This window comes from Physeter macrocephalus, chromosome 3, assembly GCF_002837175.3.
Source record: "Physeter macrocephalus isolate SW-GA chromosome 3, ASM283717v5, whole genome shotgun sequence".
In the NCBI taxonomy this organism is placed as follows: domain Eukaryota; kingdom Metazoa; phylum Chordata; class Mammalia; order Artiodactyla; family Physeteridae; genus Physeter; species Physeter macrocephalus.
This window is the reverse complement of record NC_041216.1, coordinates 299,015-317,668: the sequence shown is the minus strand read 5'-3', so window position 1 is coordinate 317,668 and position 18,654 is coordinate 299,015. Positions and strand designations below refer to the sequence as shown.

General features: G+C 52.7%; 2 protein-coding genes across 7 annotated transcripts in view; one reads left to right on the top strand and one right to left on the bottom strand.

The window, feature by feature from the left end:
- The first annotated feature begins 430 nt into the window (after positions 1-430).
- DMAP1 (DNA methyltransferase 1 associated protein 1) lies at positions 431-9,404 on the top strand. The gene is made up of 10 exons (XM_007118092.2): positions 431-839; positions 1,387-1,478; positions 1,737-1,932; positions 7,135-7,293; positions 7,421-7,588; positions 7,877-8,062; positions 8,192-8,263; positions 8,548-8,620; positions 8,758-9,053; positions 9,292-9,404. Exons 1-10 carry the CDS (start codon positions 735-737, stop codon positions 9,349-9,351), a joined length of 1,407 nt encoding a protein of 468 aa, XP_007118154.1. The 5' UTR covers positions 431-734; the 3' UTR covers positions 9,352-9,404.
- Positions 9,405-9,831: 427 nt separating this feature from the next.
- ERI3 (ERI1 exoribonuclease family member 3) overlaps positions 9,832-18,654 on the bottom strand; it is a 130,776-nt gene continuing 121,953 nt past the window's right edge. For all 6 annotated transcript variants that reach the window (XR_008616553.1, XM_007118089.4, XM_007118087.2 and 3 more), the window contains one exon: positions 9,832-10,357. Coding sequence is in view for 5 of the 6 variants with exons in the window: in XM_007118089.4 (XP_007118151.1) it covers positions 10,275-10,357 (83 nt within the window). In the remaining variant the exon portion in view is untranslated. The remainder of the gene's footprint in view (positions 10,358-18,654) is intronic.

The window sequence follows — 18,654 nt, the reverse complement described above, 5'->3', positions numbered from 1 at the left end:
CTTGTCCAGTTGATCTCTTCATCTCGAACGCGTAGCACAGTATCTGGTACGTACTTAGCACTTAATGAACAGGGGCAATTCATACCACTAATTTATTTAATGAAAAAAGGCACCGTGTAAATGTTTTACATGGATTATTGGCACTTCACTTATGCAGGTACCATGACAATTTCCATTTTAAAGTGAAGAAACGAGTTCAGCGAAATTAAGTGACTTCCAAGGTCACAAAGCTGTGCGCTCTCCCTTCACTGCGCGACGGAGCAACGCAGAGGAAAAATGCCAGAAAGCAGGCAGCCCAGGAAACGGGTTGGCTCCTGGGAGTCAAGGAGTGCAGCATTCTCTGCGCGGTCAGTAGTTTTCACACTGGGTTACCAGCCGGCTCGGTTTCCGCTAAACACAGACCGGAAGTGTTCCTGACGGCCACATTTCTAACGCGCACGACCGGAAGTTTCTGTTTGCAGCTTTGCGGGGATAGGGGAGTCGGTGGGCCGCAGCCCGGAGGTCTAGGTGCGGAGGCGCTGGGGCTTAGGAGACAGCTGGGGCCGTTAGGGAGACCCAGGCGGCGGGACACTGACGGGGCCCCGACCTGACCCTGAGCCACTCTCTTCCTCGCGGCCCACCTCTTCACTCCGCCCCCACTTGGGGCTGAAGTGGCTCCGCCCCCCGATCTGAGCCTGGTCGCTCCTCAGGCACTGACTATTGACCTCGGGGCGCTCCCCCATCTCTCGGGCGCGATGGCTACGGGCGCGGATGTGCGGGACATTCTAGAACTCGGGGGTCCAGAGGGGGATGCAGCCTCCGGGACCATCAGCAAGAAGGACATTATCAATCCGGACAAGGTAGCAGTGGTGCCTGAGAGCGCTGGGTAGTGGTAGTGAAGTGGTGGGTAGGAGTGACAACGGAAGACGGCACGGGGAGAGATGAGGTGCCACACTTCTTGTGAGATGGGCGGTAAAAGATGTGAAATAACGGGATAGAGAATATGTGTCACCTTGGTGAGATAGGATGAAGGAGGTGGGACCCCGTGGAAAATGGTGGGGACCAAGAGGATGTGACATTTGTAAGACAGGACTTAGAGAGTGTGACACTTGTGGGATATTGGGGGGACATCAACTCGGTGTGACTTGCTGAGAGATGCTGGAAAAGTATCTTTTGCTCTGACAGGTAGGGCTCTGAGGTACAGGTGTGGAGGGGAATGACCTGCTCAGATCCAGGTGCCCCTTGAGTGGGTTTCTGTACCTTCATAGTGTGTCATTATGTGTCACAGTGTGTATGTGTGTCATTGTACCTGTAGATGCTGGTTTGTTCAGGGACTGAGCTGGGCTAAAGAATTTTGAGGGAAGGGAGTCTAGCCTGTGGATCCTCTCCTGTGGTTTCCCTCCCCAGAAAAAGTCCAAGAAGTCCTCTGAGACACTGACCTTCAAGAGGCCCGAGGGCATGCACCGGGAGGTCTATGCACTGCTCTACTCTGACAAGAAGCAAGTATTAGAATCCCAGATCCCCCAGGCTTTGGTCCCTGACCAACCTGCATGTCCCTAACTCCTAATTTTTCCAGCCAGTTTTCTCCCCACCTCCCCTCTCCACACAGGGCTTCTGCTTGCTTAGGATGTGGGAGCTCGGATGTCTCACTCCAGGATGTGACTTCCTTGCTCTATGGTAGATCAGCAGCCTGGGTCCAAAGGCTCTCTACACACCTTCTGACTGTAATCTCTCACCTCCTTAAACCCTGCTGCCAGGGATGCACCCCCACTGCTACCCAGTGACACTGGTCAAGGCTACCGCACAGTGAAGGCCAAGTTGGGCTCCAAGAAGGTGCGGCCATGGAAGTGGATGCCATTCACCAACCCAGCCCGCAAGGATGGAGCCATGTTCTTCCACTGGCGACGGGCAGCAGAGGAGGGCAAGGACTACCCCTTCGCCAGGTTCAATAAGGTGAGCCACCACCATTGGGACGTAGGCCAAGGTTGCCTACCTACTCTGAGCCACTTGCCTGAGCACTCCAGTCTCCTAGTTGGCTCCAGAGGCCCCCTCAGGCCAGGTCATTAACAATGGTTACCCGCTCAGTCATTGGTGCAAATATCTCTGTGGGTCTTCACTGCCCATGGGATCCTGTCCTCTCCTAGACCTGCTCTGATTTTTGGTGTGTTGCCTTAGCCTTTCATTTCTCGCTATTCTTCAGAGCTGTGTTCTAGGTGCTCTACTCTTCTCACTCTCTACTTTCTCCCTAGTGTGTCTCATTTACCCTGTGACCTCAGTTACCCTCTGTATGCCATTAACCCCAATTCAGTATCTCCAGTCCAGAGCAGCAGTCCACATATATCCAGTCATTTGCTTACCTCTCCCTGAAGGCCCCACGGGTACTTCAGATCAAGTGGATACCCTTGAGCAGAACTCATAATCTTCCCTCTGTTCCCCACCCCCAAACCTGTTCCTCACCCCCAAACCTGTTCCTCACCCCCAAACCTGTTCCTCACATAAGTGAATGACACCACTATCCACCCAATTGCCCAAACCAGAAATTTGGGAATCATCCTTGACTTAGCGTCTCCCTTAGCTCTCATATTATTTCAGTCAACAATGGGACAAAGAAGGTAGGGGAAGACAGATAACAAACATGTAAGCAAATAAATTGGATTCTTTCAGATAAGAGCCATCAATAAAATGAAACCAGGATATGAAATGAGATAAAGAGTGAACTTGTAGGTGTAGGGGAGGCCTAATAGATAGGGTGGTCAGGGAGGGCCTCTCTGAGAAGCTGGCATTTGAGTTAGACTTCAGTGATACATCTAGTCATTGAGTCCTGCTGACTCTGTTTCTATAATGAATCACATCTGCCTGTGTTCTTCATTCTCTATACTCTAATCCAAGCTGAATTATCTCTGGTCTAGATTACTGAGGCTCAGATGGAGCAGGGCCTTACACAGACTCACCCAGCCAGTGAGAAGCAGAGCTGGGCTAGGATTCCCTAGGCTGTTGTTTAAGCCACTCACGATACGGCCCCACAGTCCCTGCAGCTTGGAGCAGCCTAGACTTCGAGCCTGCAAGCACTGGGGGCTTGAACCCAGGACTCCCAATTCCTGACTTCTTTCCCCTCAGCCAGTATACCCACCTGCACCTGGACACCTCCCCCTGGATGGCTCACAGGCCTCTCAGACTCAGTACGTCCAGGTGTGATCCATCATTCTCCCCCATGCCCCTACACTGGTTTTCCTCCTTAGGCCCCTCACCACCATCCTTAGGCCCCTCAGGTCCAGTGGAGGGAGAGGCTGGAGATGTAAGACTGAGAAGGGATAACCAAGAGGTAAGAGATTTGAGGTGGGGGTGGGAAGGTTGGATGAGACAATTTGAGGTGAAGACAAAAGAGTGTTCATTTTGTATTTAGTAAATACTACTCCATGCCAAGTCAAGCCCGAGGCAGTGAGGACACAAACATGAATCAGACACAGTATCTGCCCTCTAGAAACTCTCCATGTTGTTGGGGAACTGGGGAGAGGCCCAGGCAATTACAGTTCGCTGGGATACATGCCATATTGGGAGGAACTGAAGGTCATGGAAACTTCCTGGAGAAGTTAGAGCTTGAGTTGAGTTTTTTTTTTTAATTGAAGTATAGTTGATTTACAATGTTGTGTTACTGGTGTACAGCAAAGTGATTTAGTTATATGTGTGTGTGTGTGTGTGTGTGTGTGTGTGTATGTATTCTTTTTCTTACTCTTTTCCATTATAGGTTAATACAAGATATTGAATACAGTTCCCTGTGCTATACAGTAGGACCTTGTTTATCTGTTTTATATATTGTAGTTTGTATCTGCTAATCCCAAACTCCTAATTTATCCCTCTCCCCCTTCCCCTTTGGTAACCGTAAGTTTGTTTTCTATGTCTGTGAATCTGTTTCTGTTTTGTAAATAAGTTCATTTGTATTATATTTTAGTTCCTCATATAAGTGATATCGTATGATATTTGTCTTTCTGTCTGACTTACTTCACTTAGTATGATAATCTCTAGGTCCATCCATGTTTTTAATTGAAGTATAGTTGATTTACAATGTTGTGTTACTGGTGTACAGCAAAGTGATTTAGTTATATGTGTGTGTGTGTGTGTGTGTGTGTGTGTATGTATTCTTTTTCTTACTCTTTTCCATTATAGGTTAATACAAGATATTGAATACAGTTCCCTGTGCTATACAGTAGGACCTTGTTTATCTGTTTTATATATTGTAGTTTGTATCTGCTAATCCCAAACTCCTAATTTATCCCTCTCCCCCTTCCCCTTTGGTAACCGTAAGTTTGTTTTCTATGTCTGTGAATCTGTTTCTGTTTTGTAAATAAGTTCATTTGTATTATATTTTAGTTCCTCATATAAGTGATATCGTATGATATTTGTCTTTCTGTCTGACTTACTTCACTTAGTATGATAATCTCTAGGTCCATCCATGTTGCTGCAAATGGCATTATTTCATTATTTTTTTATGGCTGAGTAATATTCCATTGTATATATATACCACATCTTCTTTATCCATTCATCTGTCAGTGGGCATTTAGGTTGCTTCTGTGTCTTGGCTACTGTGAATAGTGCTGCTATAAACATAGGGGTGCATGTATTTTTGCAAATTAGAGTTTTCTCCGGATATATGCCCAGGAGTGGGATTGCTGGGTCATATGGTATTGATTTGAGTCTCGAAGGATGTTACCAGGTGATAGTAGAAAAGGAGTGCAGTGACTTGTTCAGGCAGAGGGGACATCATGAGCAAAGGCATAAATGAAAAATCAGTCATACGTGTGGGATGCCGTGGGCATTTCCCTGTTGATGGAGCCTAAAGTCCAAGGTAGCATACGGTGGGAGATGAGACCTGAGAGGGCAGCAGGGCCGGGTCAGGCAGGGCTTGGCAGCCAGGCTCAGGAATTTGGGCTTTGCTCTGATGTCTTTAGGGAGCCACTGGCAAATTTTAAATAGAGAGGTGTCGGGATCAGATTTGAGTTTTAGAAAGATTGTGGTGACTGGGTGGAGAATGAAGTCGAAGTAAAGGGAACTAACAATCTTCCCTCCAATACTGCTCTCTCCTGGGGTCCCGCTTTCAGTCTGTGGCTCCCCAGCCGCTTTCCGGCTCAAGCCAGAAACATAGGAGTTACCTATGACAGCATCTTCTCTCACCCCTCACAGCCAGTTGTCACATCCTATGATGTTTAATCTAAAGCCTCTCAAGTCCGTGCCCTTTTCTCTACCTTCCACTGGTACTGCTTTATTTCAGGCCTCTTCACTTCCCACCTGGTTTATTTCTTAAACCTGCCAGCTGGTCTCCCAGGCTCATGTTTCACCCCGTCTTCACTGTTGCCAGGGTGGTCTTTGTAAAAGAGAATCATGACCATCTCACTCCTCTCTTTAAAACTAACCTTACTGACTCCCGTCACCCACAGGATGAATTCCAGACTCCTTAGCAGTCACACAAGGCTTGCAGCAGCTTGCCTCTGTCAACTCTCCAGGCTCTCTTCAGGCCTCTCCCTGTCTCGCTCTTGTTTCCCTTAGTGTCCCTGACTGCCAAGCCTGCACACATCAGGCCATTTCTCTCTCATCGCTGTTTATGTGGCCCCCCTGCTTAGGAGTCTCTCCAGCACCTTCCCTCACTGGTCCAGTTCTACTTAACCTTAAGACTGAACCAGGCTCCATATATCTCTTCCCTGACAACCCTTGTCCCAGGCTGCATCAGGTGTCACTCATTACACCCTAGGCATACCTTTGTCGTCAAATTCGCTGCACTTTACTAAATTTTCAGCTGGACTGTGAGCCGTGAGGAGGCAAGGCCCCTGTCCCTGTCTTATTCAGCATTGTGTCCCCAGCATAGGGCTAGCAGGCCCATGATAAATATTTGTTGAATGAATGACCGTCTCCCTTGCTTGACGGTGAGCTTCTTTTTATTTTAAGTAGCAGTGTTCAGAGAGGTCACATCTTGGCTGCAGATGGAGAATTGTTTGGAAGAGAATTAAATGGAGGCAGAGAGGCCAGTGGGGAGGCTGTTTCTCTATCCAGGCAAGGGGTGGTGGTGGTCTGGACAGGGTTGTGGCAGAGGAGATACAGAACTGGGAGGTAAAATCCACAGATGTGGGAAAGGGGAGGGGTCAAGGGTAAAGGTAGGATTGAAAGATGCCTGCTAGGTTTCCGCTTGGGTGATGGTGACATTGACTGAGATCCGGACTGGGGGAGATAGGAGTTTGAGGGAGGGCGATGAGCTCAGTACTGAACATATTAGGATTTGTTTGGTTTTTTTTAAATTGAGGTATAATTATTATATATCATACATATATTAGCTTCAGGTTACAACATGATGATCCAGTATTTGTATATATTGTGAAAGACCACCCCAGTAAGCCTAGTTAACACGTATCACCTGAACATATTCAGTTTGAGATGTATATAGGATCTCCAGTAAGAGATGTCCAAGAGGCAGCTGGACATAAGGGTTTTGAGAGCAGGTTCAGAGCCAATGTGGTCTTTGATGGAGAAACTTCCCTGGTCCAGCCTAGCATTGTCTCTTGTTTGTCCCTGAGGGAGGTCTGGGGGACGGGACATGGGGGAGGGGAGCCAGGGGCATGGGTGTTGGGGTGGGGGGTGTATGTTGCGAGTAGGATTCAGTTGCCTTTTCCTTAGAGATGTGACCTTGGCCAGCTCTGGGGGAGCTGCAAGTCTCACTGTCACCACTGGGTGGCAGGAGTGCTTCAGACAAGTGTGCCATGACTAGGGCTCCTGGGCGTTTCTCCAGAATTTAGCCATCTACCGTACTCCAAAGTTGACCTTTGGACTCCACAGAAGCACTTACACGTGGTCCCCTCACCTTAACCATCGGGTCAGGAGCATGTGTCCTGTTACTGAGGCTCTGGAGCCGAAGGCATGATGAAGTTGGTCCTGGAGTGGATTCAGAGGCAGGTGACAGTCCTAGAGCCTGCCAGGGCCTTTGGTCAAGCAGAGTTTTTTTCTTGCTCTGGAAACATCATCTCCAGGTGCCCTGTGCAGGGTCCCAGGCAGAGGATTTGCTTTTCTCCAGCCCAGGGATTGACAATAAACCGGAGGGGCTGTGGTCATGCTGCTGGACCCTGCGGGACATGCCGTGACGTGGGCGTGCCCCCTGTCCCTCCATGCCCGTAGACGGTGCAGGTGCCCGTGTATTCAGAGCAGGAGTACCAGCTCTATCTTCATGACGACGCCTGGACAAAGGCAGAAACCGACCACCTCTTTGACCTTAGCCGCCGCTTTGACCTACGTTTTGTTGTTATCCACGACCGGTATGACCACCAGCAGTTCAAGGTGAGCTGGTATTGTGCATTTGCAGGTGGGCCTAACCCCCGGGCGTGGCAGGCCCACTACCGTCATGATCTCCTTTCCACATGCCTCTGAGTATTCATTCTCCCTCTCTCTGTATCTTTATCCTCAGAAGCGTTCTGTGGAGGACTTGAAGGAACGCTACTACCACATCTGTGCCAAGCTTGCCAACGTGCGGGCCGTGCCAGGCACAGACCTCAAGATGCCAGTGTTTGATGCTGGGCACGAGCGGCGGCGGAAGGAACAGCTGGAGCGTCTCTATAACCGGACCCCAGAGCAGGTCAGCCCGAGTCCCACAGACTCTGCTCCATGCCATGAAACCCCTTGACCGTTGCCTCCCTCCTCCATACCCTCAACTCGCTCACCCCAGCTCCCCTTCTTCCCCCTCTTCCCGCCCCCATCCAGTCCTGCCTCTCATCGGCCATCCTCCCTGCTCTCTGTAGCCCTCACCTCCCTCACAATCCCCTGCTGCTCAGGTTCCCTCACAGGCAGCCCGGCACCCCTCCGTCTCCCCGTCTCCTCTCACCGCCCCATGACCCTCACGGACGTCTCAGCGTCTCTTTCCCAGGTGGCGGAGGAGGAGTACCTGCTGCAGGAGCTGCGCAAGATCGAGGCCCGGAAGAAGGAGCGGGAGAAGCGCAGCCAGGACCTGCAGAAGCTGATAACGGCGGCGGACACCACTGCCGAGCAGCGGCGCACGGAACGCAAGGCCCCCAAGAAGAAGCTCCCCCAGAAAAAGGAGGCTGAGAAGCCGGTGTGGAGACCAAGTCAGCCCAGCTCAGGGTGGAGGGCTCTGAGAGCACGCGGAGCCGGCAGGGGGCTGGGACTAACACCGGGCCCTCTCCCCATGACACCCTGGTCTCCGTAACTCCTTCTCCCCCAGGCCGTTCCTGAGACTGCAGGCATCAAGTTCCCAGACTTCAAGTCCGCAGGTGTCACGCTGCGGAGCCAGCGGGTACGTGAGTCACCTCCTTCACTGTGTCTGGGCCCTGGGCTCTGCAGCCTAAATGCTGCAGGCCATGGGGCCGGAGCAGGTGGAGGCGGACGTACCGGGATCTCAGGGGGATGCCAGGCTGAGCTCACAGCTTTCACTCTATTCCGCTTACTGGCTGTTTTCTTCTGTGACCCAGAGCTGCCTCTAGGGGTTAACTTCTCTTCCACTCCCCCCACTGCCTTTAGTCTCCTTCATTCTAAACCGCTTGTGGTGGGGAGAGGGCTTAGCTGCCTGGGTCATTGCAGATGAAGCTGCCAAGCTCTGTGGGACAGAAGAAGATCAAGGCCTTGGAACAGATGCTGCTGGAGCTGGGTGTGGGTGAGTGCGGGGGCCAGCCCCTCAGGATGTCCCCACCGAGGCTGCGGATGAAGGCTGGGCGTGGGGGGCAGTTCCGGCTGCCGGCCTCCCACCGCACCCCAGCTCTGTCCCTGTGCCTTCCACCCACCTGCCCACAGAGCTGAGCCCGACGCCCACGGAGGAGCTGGTGCACATGTTCAACGAGCTGCGGAGTGACCTGGTGCTGCTCTACGAGCTCAAGCAGGCATGTGCCAACTGCGAGTATGAGCTGCAGATGCTGCGGCACCGGCACGAGGCGCTGGCCCGGGCCGGTGTGCTGGGGGGCCCCGCCACACCGGCATCGGGCCCGGCCCCGGCCCTGGCAGAGCCGGCGGTGCCTGAACCCGGTCTCGGCCCGGACCCCAGCAAGGACGCCATCATTGATGTGGTGGGCGCACCCCTCACGCCCAATTCGGTAAGAGGCCGGGAGAGCACAAACTGGCCCTGCTAGTGAGCACACGCACATGCGTACTTAGGCCCCACCCCCTCTAGTGCCTGCAACAGGAGTCGTCACTCTGAGGGGTTCTGAGAATGAGGGAGTGGGTGGTCGGTCAGTGGGCATCACCTTCCTGACTCAGAGAGTGAAACACGTGCACCCAGCCTGAATCTGGCCCCGGGGGCCATTGACCTCAGCACCTTCTGTGTCTCCTCAGAGGAAGCGACGGGAATCGGCCTCCAGCTCCTCTTCTGTGAAGAAAGCCAAGAAGCCGTGAGGGGCCACACGGGGTGTGGGATGGTGCTGTGTAAATAGAGCTGCTGAGTTGGACTGGGCTGCTTCCTTTTCCTTCCCACCACTTCTCATGCCCCTGGCTGGGAGGGTGGGCAGGAGGGGGGGTCACCATACCAACTCCATGGGGATGGCGCTGGGGCTTGCCTGCACTGAGGCCCTTAGCAGCCCTTTAACCACTGACCAGCTCTGCCCAAACACCTGTATCCAGGAACACCCGTGGTTCTGCACTTAAGTTGGTTCACACACAGCAATGACTGTAGATACCGGCTGCTTTGAACACAGCCTTGTGCTCAGACAGTCCCCAGGGCCCTGTGCATATTCGGTGTGGGTCCCCTAGGTGCTCCAGAGACTGCCAGCTCTACTGGTGTCCTTGAGCACAGGGCAGCCTGGCATATGCTCTAACCCCTGCACATCCAGACAGTGTCGGGCACGGGACTGCCTGGTCCACACACACACCCAGGGCCTCGTTTCCCCGACTTTATTCAGTGGCACGTTCACAGCGGGGATGGGGGTAGACACAAGGTGGGGCCTGATCTGTCCTGGAGCCCTGGGGGCACCACACACCATGCACTACAGAGGGGAGGGGGCACAGGGGGGCTTGGTGGCCCCAGCAAGAAGCCTGTACTGGGAGGAGACAGTGAGGAGGAGGTCCCCCAGCCCAGGCCCACAATGGGAAGGCCTGATACTGGGCTGAGGTTGAGGGGAGGGGGTAGGGGGCACAAAGTGTCTGTTCCAGAGGGGCCAAGTGGCCAAGCCTCACCCAGGACACAAGCCCACAGGGCGGGCCGGGGGCCACTCTGGACGTAGAGCTGTGCCACTCTCCCTTTGCCCCTCTGGTGAGGGAGAGGAGGGTTTTGGGCTGGGCCAAGCAGCTACCCTGTCCTGCCCCATCCCATCCTCGGCCAGTCAGAACGGCTTTGATGTCTGCTTGAAGATGAAGCCTCGGTATGCGAGTGTCTTCATGATGTTGGCAATGTTCTTGCAGTCATCTAAAAAGAGGAAGAGAAGACATTTAGGTGGGCCCCAGAGCCTTCCCCTGTGGGCCCAGAGGTACACGGGTGGGGGTGGGAGGCAGGTTCAGATTCAGGAGCCATAGGCTCTAAACCAGTGGGTCCTATCCCCAGGTGGCAGCAACTCCAGCTTCAGGTTGGGCCGGGTGATGCTGGGCCAGCAAGAAGCCTGGTCTCAATGCTTCTGAGTCCCATAATTCATGCTGGAAATTGGCCGGCATGTCCCTCCCTGGCCCCAGCGGTGATGTATGGGCACCGTCGCAGTAAGAAAAAGGCAGAGTAAATGTGTAATTTCTCCCTTGACGGCCCCCGGCCGCTGGGCGATCCTTCTTGTTGCCGCCGCGTGGGGACGGCCCGTCCGCCACACTCCGTCTTCCCGCCACCCGTCTTGATGTCTCCATTTCATTACTGTGCGGCCATTCATCACACCCACGGCCAGGGTGACTTTGCCGGCAGTTGCATGTGTGTGGGAGATGTGGCCCAGGCCATAATCACTGGTGACAAGGCACAAGCCTTGGCACTTCCGGGCCGGGGTCCCAGGCTCACGTGCTCCAGCAGCTACCGCCTGGGCACCTGCTCCTGTGCAGCCCAGGCCGGTGGAGAGGGGCCGGGTCTGTGGTCCTCTTAACACCCTGGCCAGCAGCCTTCTACCAGACACCCCTGTGTAGCTCAGCCCAAGCCCTGCCTCTCCCACCCCGGCAGGCTTCAGCCCTGTCTCTGGCCATATCTCAGATTAAAGACGTCTGCGCCTGCCAGACCCTGTCACAGCAGTTTCCTCCGTATTGACTGCTGTAAGAAACTCCATGGTGAAAACTGTCCTAGACCCCGGTGGCCACAGGAACAGGTACTCCTGGAGCCTCAGTATCATGGTCATGGGCCCCGACTCCCTCACCTGCCTCTTCTTTCATCCCCCTCCCACCTCCCATAGGTGCTCTGCTCCTGTGCCATAACCAGGACCTCAGCTGCCACCGCCCTCATGGGGTCGATGCCGTGGTGGCAGAAGTATCGTACGTCGATGTCATAATCAGGTGTGGGGGTGGTAAGGTCAAGGTGGGGTCAGGAGGCCCCTGCGTCTGTCAAGGACCAACCCCTTGCACTGAGCTCCCAGCCTGCCCTCGCCAGGATCTTAGACCAGGAATGGGGACCCACCAGAGCTAGAAAAAGACTGTGAGAGTGGGAGGAGTCTGGTCAGGCCAGGCCCTGTATCATCAGCCAGACACCAGCTCTGCAGACCTGGCGCACGGCAGACGAGTTCTCTGGGTCAGGCCAGACAAGTCACACGGGGTCCTGTCTCTCAGAGCTCAATATGAATGTAGCTACGGTGGATGTGGGCACGGACAGGTGACCCAGGACCCAGGCACAGGGACACCTTGTTCCTCTAGGCGCTCGGGAAGCCATGAAGGCTGGTCTGAGGCGGAACAGTGAGAAGACAGATGGGTGGGTAGTGGCGGCCATGGCAACTTCAGACGTGACCCATCCCCATGGTTTATGGGCCGGACACGCGCCCCGCTCAGCTGAGGCCCCGTCATTTGTCTCCCTTAGTGTGCACGCCTGTGCTGTGGGGGTAGAGGGTGGAGGGAGGGGGCTGTGACGGGAGGAGCTAGGCAGTCGACAGGAAGGGGAATGGGGCAGGAATGGCTGTGCAGGAGGGGCAGGCCCCAGGAGTGGGGAGGGTTTATGACAGAGTCCAGGGGCTGTCACGGCACCATTGAAAGGGCTACTACGATAGGTGATTTTCTTCCCAAATAAATCTGGCCTTGTCAGGGCCCCTCCGATCCTTGCTGTCTCCGGCACTCTGGGGACCGTGGCCGCTGTGCATATTAAGAATAAGTCCCCTCGTTATCTGCAATTACCCAGCGGCCACACACCTCATTTCTTCCAGCAGAAAAGAAAATTAGTTTTCTATTGACTTCATCTGGCTCCTCCCTCATTGCTGGACAAATTGCTCAATCTACCTCCTCTGGCCCAAGTGAATGTGCCCAGCTCCTCCCCGCAGGCCACCAGCCATCCAGTGGGGGAGCACTGACTTCCCACCTGTGCCTCGTCTGGAGCTGGGCAAAGGTCCATGTGCCCCAGTCTCGCCCCTGACCTCTCCCCACTCTACACACCAGATGGCTTCATCCACATCCTGAGCTTCTGAAAATTGCTGTCTCCAGTCTGGGCCTCTCTCCTGAGCTCCAGACCACAGATCCAAACGCCTCTGGAACATCTCTTCCCAGGTATCTATACAAACTCAAAACGTCCAGCAGTAAACTAACTTTCTCCCCCAAGCTCCTCCTCTCCCCTGTGTTCTCCATCCCAGTGAATGGCACTCCCAAATGTCCCAGAAGAAACCTGATTCAAGCTGGACATCCTGCCTTCCCCCCAAATCCAATCAAGCGTGAACTGCAGGCTTTATCTTCTTCTCTGTCTCATCATCTACTTCCCTTCATTCTGGCACCACTTCCCAGTCCAGACCCCATCATCTCCTGCTCTTACAACAGCAGCTGGTCCTCTTTCTTTTCCCTTTAGTCCATTCTCTTACAGCCAAAGTGATCTTTCTCACACAAATCTGATCACGTTCTTTTCTCTTTAAATCCCTTCAGTGGCTCCCCTGCCCTCACTTTCAAGTCTACACACTCCTTATTATGACTTCAAGTTAAAGGCCCTGCAAAAACAGATCCCTGCTATCTCTGGTCTCACCCCTGTCACTCTCTACCCCCAACGCCCGGATTACAACCTCAAGGAACCATTTATGTTTTCTGAAAGTGACAAAGTGGGTTTTGGAGTCAGACCTGTTTGTAGTCTTAACTTCGCCCACTGGCTGTGTGCCCTGCGGCAAGTGCCGAGTTTCTCTAAACTTCAGGTTCACTAGGGGTGACAACAGATACTACCTCAGTGTTACTGGGAGGACTGAACGGGTGATACACCCACATGTCTGCACATGCTGTGTTTGGAATACCTCCTCTCTTCATGAAGGGAAGGCAAGGATGCTAGTTTTCTGGATGACCCAATGGTGAGAAGGTGTATACTGTACAATCTGTGGCACAGATGACACAGGGGCCAGCACACTTGGTGAAACCACTTGTCACTCGCGCCACAAACTCTGACTGCTGACCCTGTCCACTGGGGATTCTGGAGTCTTAACTTGTTGCAACTGGTCCACCACAATGAAGAGAGACCCAGACTGGGGAAGACAGCCCTGAAAGCCGACCTAAGAATCAGTGCAACCCACCGATCAGCACAGAGACAAATCTGGGCTTTTAACAGACCATAAGTTCAGAGAGAGCACCGGGTGAGCCTCCCAGAAAGTCCTCTGCTCGAAGCTCTGGGGCCACCTGGGTCAGCAGCCCCACCTTGTGGCACGTCATTGAGCTACTGAGGCCAGCCTGAGGCTGTTCTGGGGTTGGGGGCAGGGAGCCTTGTGCCCACAATGGAGGCCTCCAAGAGTAGGTCTTCCTCACCTCCAAATTCTAGAAGACTAACCTGTTTTTATGTTCCTGCAGAAACATCAACTTGTGACAAGATTGCCCTCTTCTTTTGGGGGGCATTAATATTTTTAATGTTGGAATTAATTCTTAATGTTTTTATATTGCCAAGGCTGTAATGGGGGGGGGTCGGCTGCATAAACCCCTCAGAGAGGTGAGTGGGGCCAGCACCTAACAAAGGATGAGCTCGCTGGCTGGCTCCAAGGGTAGTCAAATATCTGCTTGGCAAAATAGCTGCTAGTGGAAGGGTGGCTCAGATCGCTTAGGACAGCCGGTGAGAACACACACAGGGCAACCACCTGAGGCTGACACGCTCCAGTTGGCTGCACTTGTCTGGGAATTGAACGGTAGAGGACAGGATGCAGAGACTGGGCCAGGGCCACCCTCAGGAGGGAAGGGACCCAAGGAAGCTCTTGGAAGGCCATCTATTCATGCACTCATTCATTCAGCAAATACACACTGACACCTTCTGTGTGCCGGCTGCGCAGGGCCATGCTGGGCCACAGGGCTACAGACTCTGCAGCTCCCTGCCCTCGAGGAGCTCAGAGACTGCATCTGTAAGTGGTGCAGTGTGAACAGTGCTATGAGAGAAGGAGGCACAAAAAAGGGCACTTTGTTCAGTCCAAGGATCAGGAAAGGGTTCCTGGGAGGACGAAGTTAAACATGCAGAGAGGGCCAGCCAGCAAGTCGGGGTTGAGGTGGGGAGGTGTTCTCAGCATACGGAACAGCAAAGGCACATTTCTGGAGGGGACATGTGGAGTGTCCCCCACAAATTTAAGTTGAGCAGGTGGGGGATGATGAAGAATCAGAGGCAGAGGGAGCGGCGACATGAAGGCGGTGAGGTTAGCAGTGGCCGTCTAGAAGAAACCCTGCAGAGCCCCGAATGCCAGACTAAGGAGCTTATAATTTCACTGTTCTGGGAATGATGGGGAGACTCACATGTTTGAGGAGGAGCATGACAGGACCCGATTTGTGTTTCAGAATTATCTTTCAAGGATTAGAGGTGTTAACGCGGAAGGCAGAGACAGCAACTAGCAGACTCTACTATGTACTTCTGGTCCAGGCCAGAAATGGTAGCCCAGCACTAGGCCAGTGGCGGTGGAAATGGAGGTGGAGATATACTGGTGATGTGGAGAAGCAGATGGAGGCAAGAGATTTTTAGGAAATAGAATGAGCAAGACTTAACGAGGGGACTGGGAGGGCTGGAGGAGGGATGCGTCTAGGATCTGAGTGCCACTCACTGAGATGAGGCAAACCAGAGAAGGCGCAGGTTTGGGGCAGTGATGAACGTACCTTCGGATGTATTAAGTCTTGAGATTTCTATGAGACAGCTAAACTTATCAGGCATTTCTTTTATGGCTTCTGGGCTTTATATCTTGCTTCAACAGGCCTTCTCTATCCCAGTGTTATTAGAAAACTATCATGTGTTTTCTCTGAATACTTTTTGTATTTAATTTTTTAATCTGTCTGGAATTTACTTTTGTATGTGGTGAGAAGTAGAAGATCTAACTTTATTTTTCCCCTAGTGGATAGCCAGTTGTCCTGTCACCATTGATCAAACTGTCCACACCTGCCCCATGCTTTTGAAACGATGCCTCTATCTTATATACCATCCCCACACATGGATCTGTCGGAGCCAGGAAAGAGAATGAACGTGAAATGATCAAAGAGGCAAACCAGATTGAGAGGACACCTGGAGCAGCAGGGTGACAAGCCGCTGACCTTACAGGGCTGTGAGGCAGTGTGCCCTAAAGGAAGACTTAGATACAACCTGAGGCCTCCTGACTAAAAAGCTCAGCCTGGCAACACACCTTATGAGTGATCTCCAGTGCTGGTGAGGAACGGGGCCGGAGCCCACGGAGCAAAGATGCGTGGAGAAAACAGCACAGGAGCAGGAACCATGACAAGGAAAAGAGAGCAAGAACCTGGCACGTGTCGACATTCTAGAACCTCATCTTGTTTCTACCTCTTTCTGTCTGTTAGGACACCTTGGCAGCAGCGTGCCTGAGCACAAAGTGTCAGTGGGACTGCCGGATCAAATATGTCCCCAGCCCCACATGGGACACACTTATACTAAAAAAATTATCTGCTGTTTATCTGTTTAAATTCTAATTTAACTTATGTTCCTATATTTTTATTGCTAAATCGGCAACTCGGTGCTGGGGGCCAGCATCTCAAGCCATGGCTGGGTGCAATTCAGGGCACAACAGCAAATAGGAACTCAGAAGAAAGGAAGCCAAGGCAGGGAATTTAGGACTAAACCAGCAGAGGGCCCCTGTATATCCTTAGATTCTGGGTTCGAATCCAACCTCCATCACTTAGTAACTGTGTGAACTTGAGCAAATTACCGTACTTTATTTAACCTCTGTTTTCGGATTCTTCTTCTCTAAAATGGGAATAATAATGATTATTATAGCAACTACTTCCCTCAAAGGGTTGTTAAAAAGATGAAATGAGTTTTTATTTGTGAAGTGCTTAAAACAGTGGCTGGGTTAGTTATTAGTAGTAGTATTGGTGTCGTTATTCCAATAATATCCAATAATAATATTGTTATTCCAACAAAAATACCCTGATATCCCCCAACCCCTGTTCCTTGTCCCAGATGTAGCCCACAGAGTCCCCTGGTCCCCCAGACAGGGTGACCTTGGCCCACCCGACACACCCTCCAGACATAGATTCCCTTCTCCCCACTGACACGGCTCCCACGGCTCCCTCCCCCTCCCCCCAGACAGGCCGTTATAGCCTCAACTCCAAAGTGACCCCTTCTTCCAGCCCCTCCCCGCATCCCCCCTCCACCCCACCGAGGTGCCTGGAGGTGCCACAGGGCTGATGGTGAAGGATGACGGTGGTTCCACAATAAGGGGAAAAGGCAATTTCATCTTGATTAGCAGGCGATTTCTCTCTCCGTAATAAGCGCGCTCCAAATAATTAGCGTGTTTTACGTAATAATGAAATTACAGAAATGCAGTCCACTTATTCAAACAACTCACCATTACCATATTTTTAAATATTAGACTTAATTAGAGTTTATCACTTCGGAGAAGTATGCGGACCGAAGATGTTTTTTAAAAAATCCTCATAAAGTGTTTATTAAGCGCTGGTAAAGCTGGGATAATGATGTGTTTGGAAATTAAGGCAATCAAACACTTACCGCCGCTTCTGGAGGCCGGGCATGGAAATGAGGCCATTACACGCCCATTACCCGCCAGCTCACAGCCACTTGGGGGGGCGGGGAGAGGATGCGCCTGGCCGAGAGGGCACAGTGCCCAGAAACGCCTGTGCCAACAGCCCACAACAGCCTGACCAGTAAGCACAGCATCACTTACAGGACATCTGGCCACCAGGAGCCCAACTCAAACCTGGCCAGGCAAATGACTGGACAGGTCCCAAATGCCAAAGAAGGCACCCAAGACTAACCCAGGTCCAGACTCCCAGACCTGGCAGGACCTATCAACTTCATTTAAACCCCAGTGCAGAGTGGGGACAGGAGCCAGACTGGGCAGCCAGAGAGGTCAATGAGAAGAGGCGAAGGCTGAGGAAGCTACAGACCCGAGTCCACTCCCAATTCTGGGCCACACAGGAAGGGGCAGCTAGAGTGGTGGTGAAGGGTCTAAGAGGAAGCTGGGGAACTGAGCTGGGAGCCAGAGACGCAGAGGAGCCAGGGGCCAGGCTCAGGAACACACCTGGGGACAGACTCGGACTGGGGAAAGTAGGCAAGAAGGGTGGCAGGAGAGGGGCTGGTGGCTCCAGGCCCCATTTATCCCGGTGAATAACTAATTCCAGAATTTATAGTGCTGGGTTTTTGTTCTGTGGCCATTTATATCTGCGAGGGGAGGAAATGAAGAGGCAGCGCGGATGCCACATCTTTCTGTGTTATTGCTTGTCTGCCATTTGCAAATCATTATTAATTGTGGGCCCTGGTGGCGGGCTGGGTGGGGGCCGGGCTGGGTACATCCACATAGCTCTTCATCAAGGACCCCAGCCGCTGCCCCAGAGAGCCAATTACCCCGCCCTGATTGGGATCAGATAAAGAGGGAATTTTTACAAATTAGGGAATAAATAGAATTTCCACACAGGGCGCGGGCAGGACCTGAGAGGCTGTAATGAAAAACCATCCGTCACCATCAGCGCGGGCTGGGCACATAGCCCCGGCACTCCCTCCCTTTGTGGGCCCACCCTCATGCTCAGGGGCCTGGACATACAGGTCTAAGGACACCCCAACCCCTCCAAGGCCCGGACGCAGGGAGAGGAGTTCCCAGTGGGGCGCGTGTATGCCCTCTGGGCCCCAGCTCTGACGCTGTCCCTAGTGCCTCTCCCTTGGGGTCTTGACAAGGAGGAGACTGAGGCAGTCCTGAGAACGACCAGAGTTGGGGACCACGGGGCAAAGACCACATCCACGCCCCTCCAGCTATGGCAGCCCTAGGGCAGAGCCCCGGCCCCGTGGACCACTCACTCTGGGTTCCCATTAGCGCTCCTCCCCTTGGATCATTAAATATGTATATCTTATTACACGCCTTGTTAGAGTATCGAGCTCTATTGACTGATGATAAATCCTGAGCCTCGTCCTGGCCATAAATTTATCTGGAGATGATGAAGACTCAATAATCTAGTCAGGCAGATAATATCATCGGGCCTTAAAAAAGATCATTACATTATATGTCAGAATTAAAAGTGAAATACGCCGTAGTAACAGGGCGGCTGCTCTGGCCATTACAACGGGTGCCCGCCTCCCCTCACTCATCCCCAGCCAAGGCCCCATCCAGGTAGAGGGGCCAAGAAGCCTCGCCCTCCTCTTGGCTCTGGATGCCA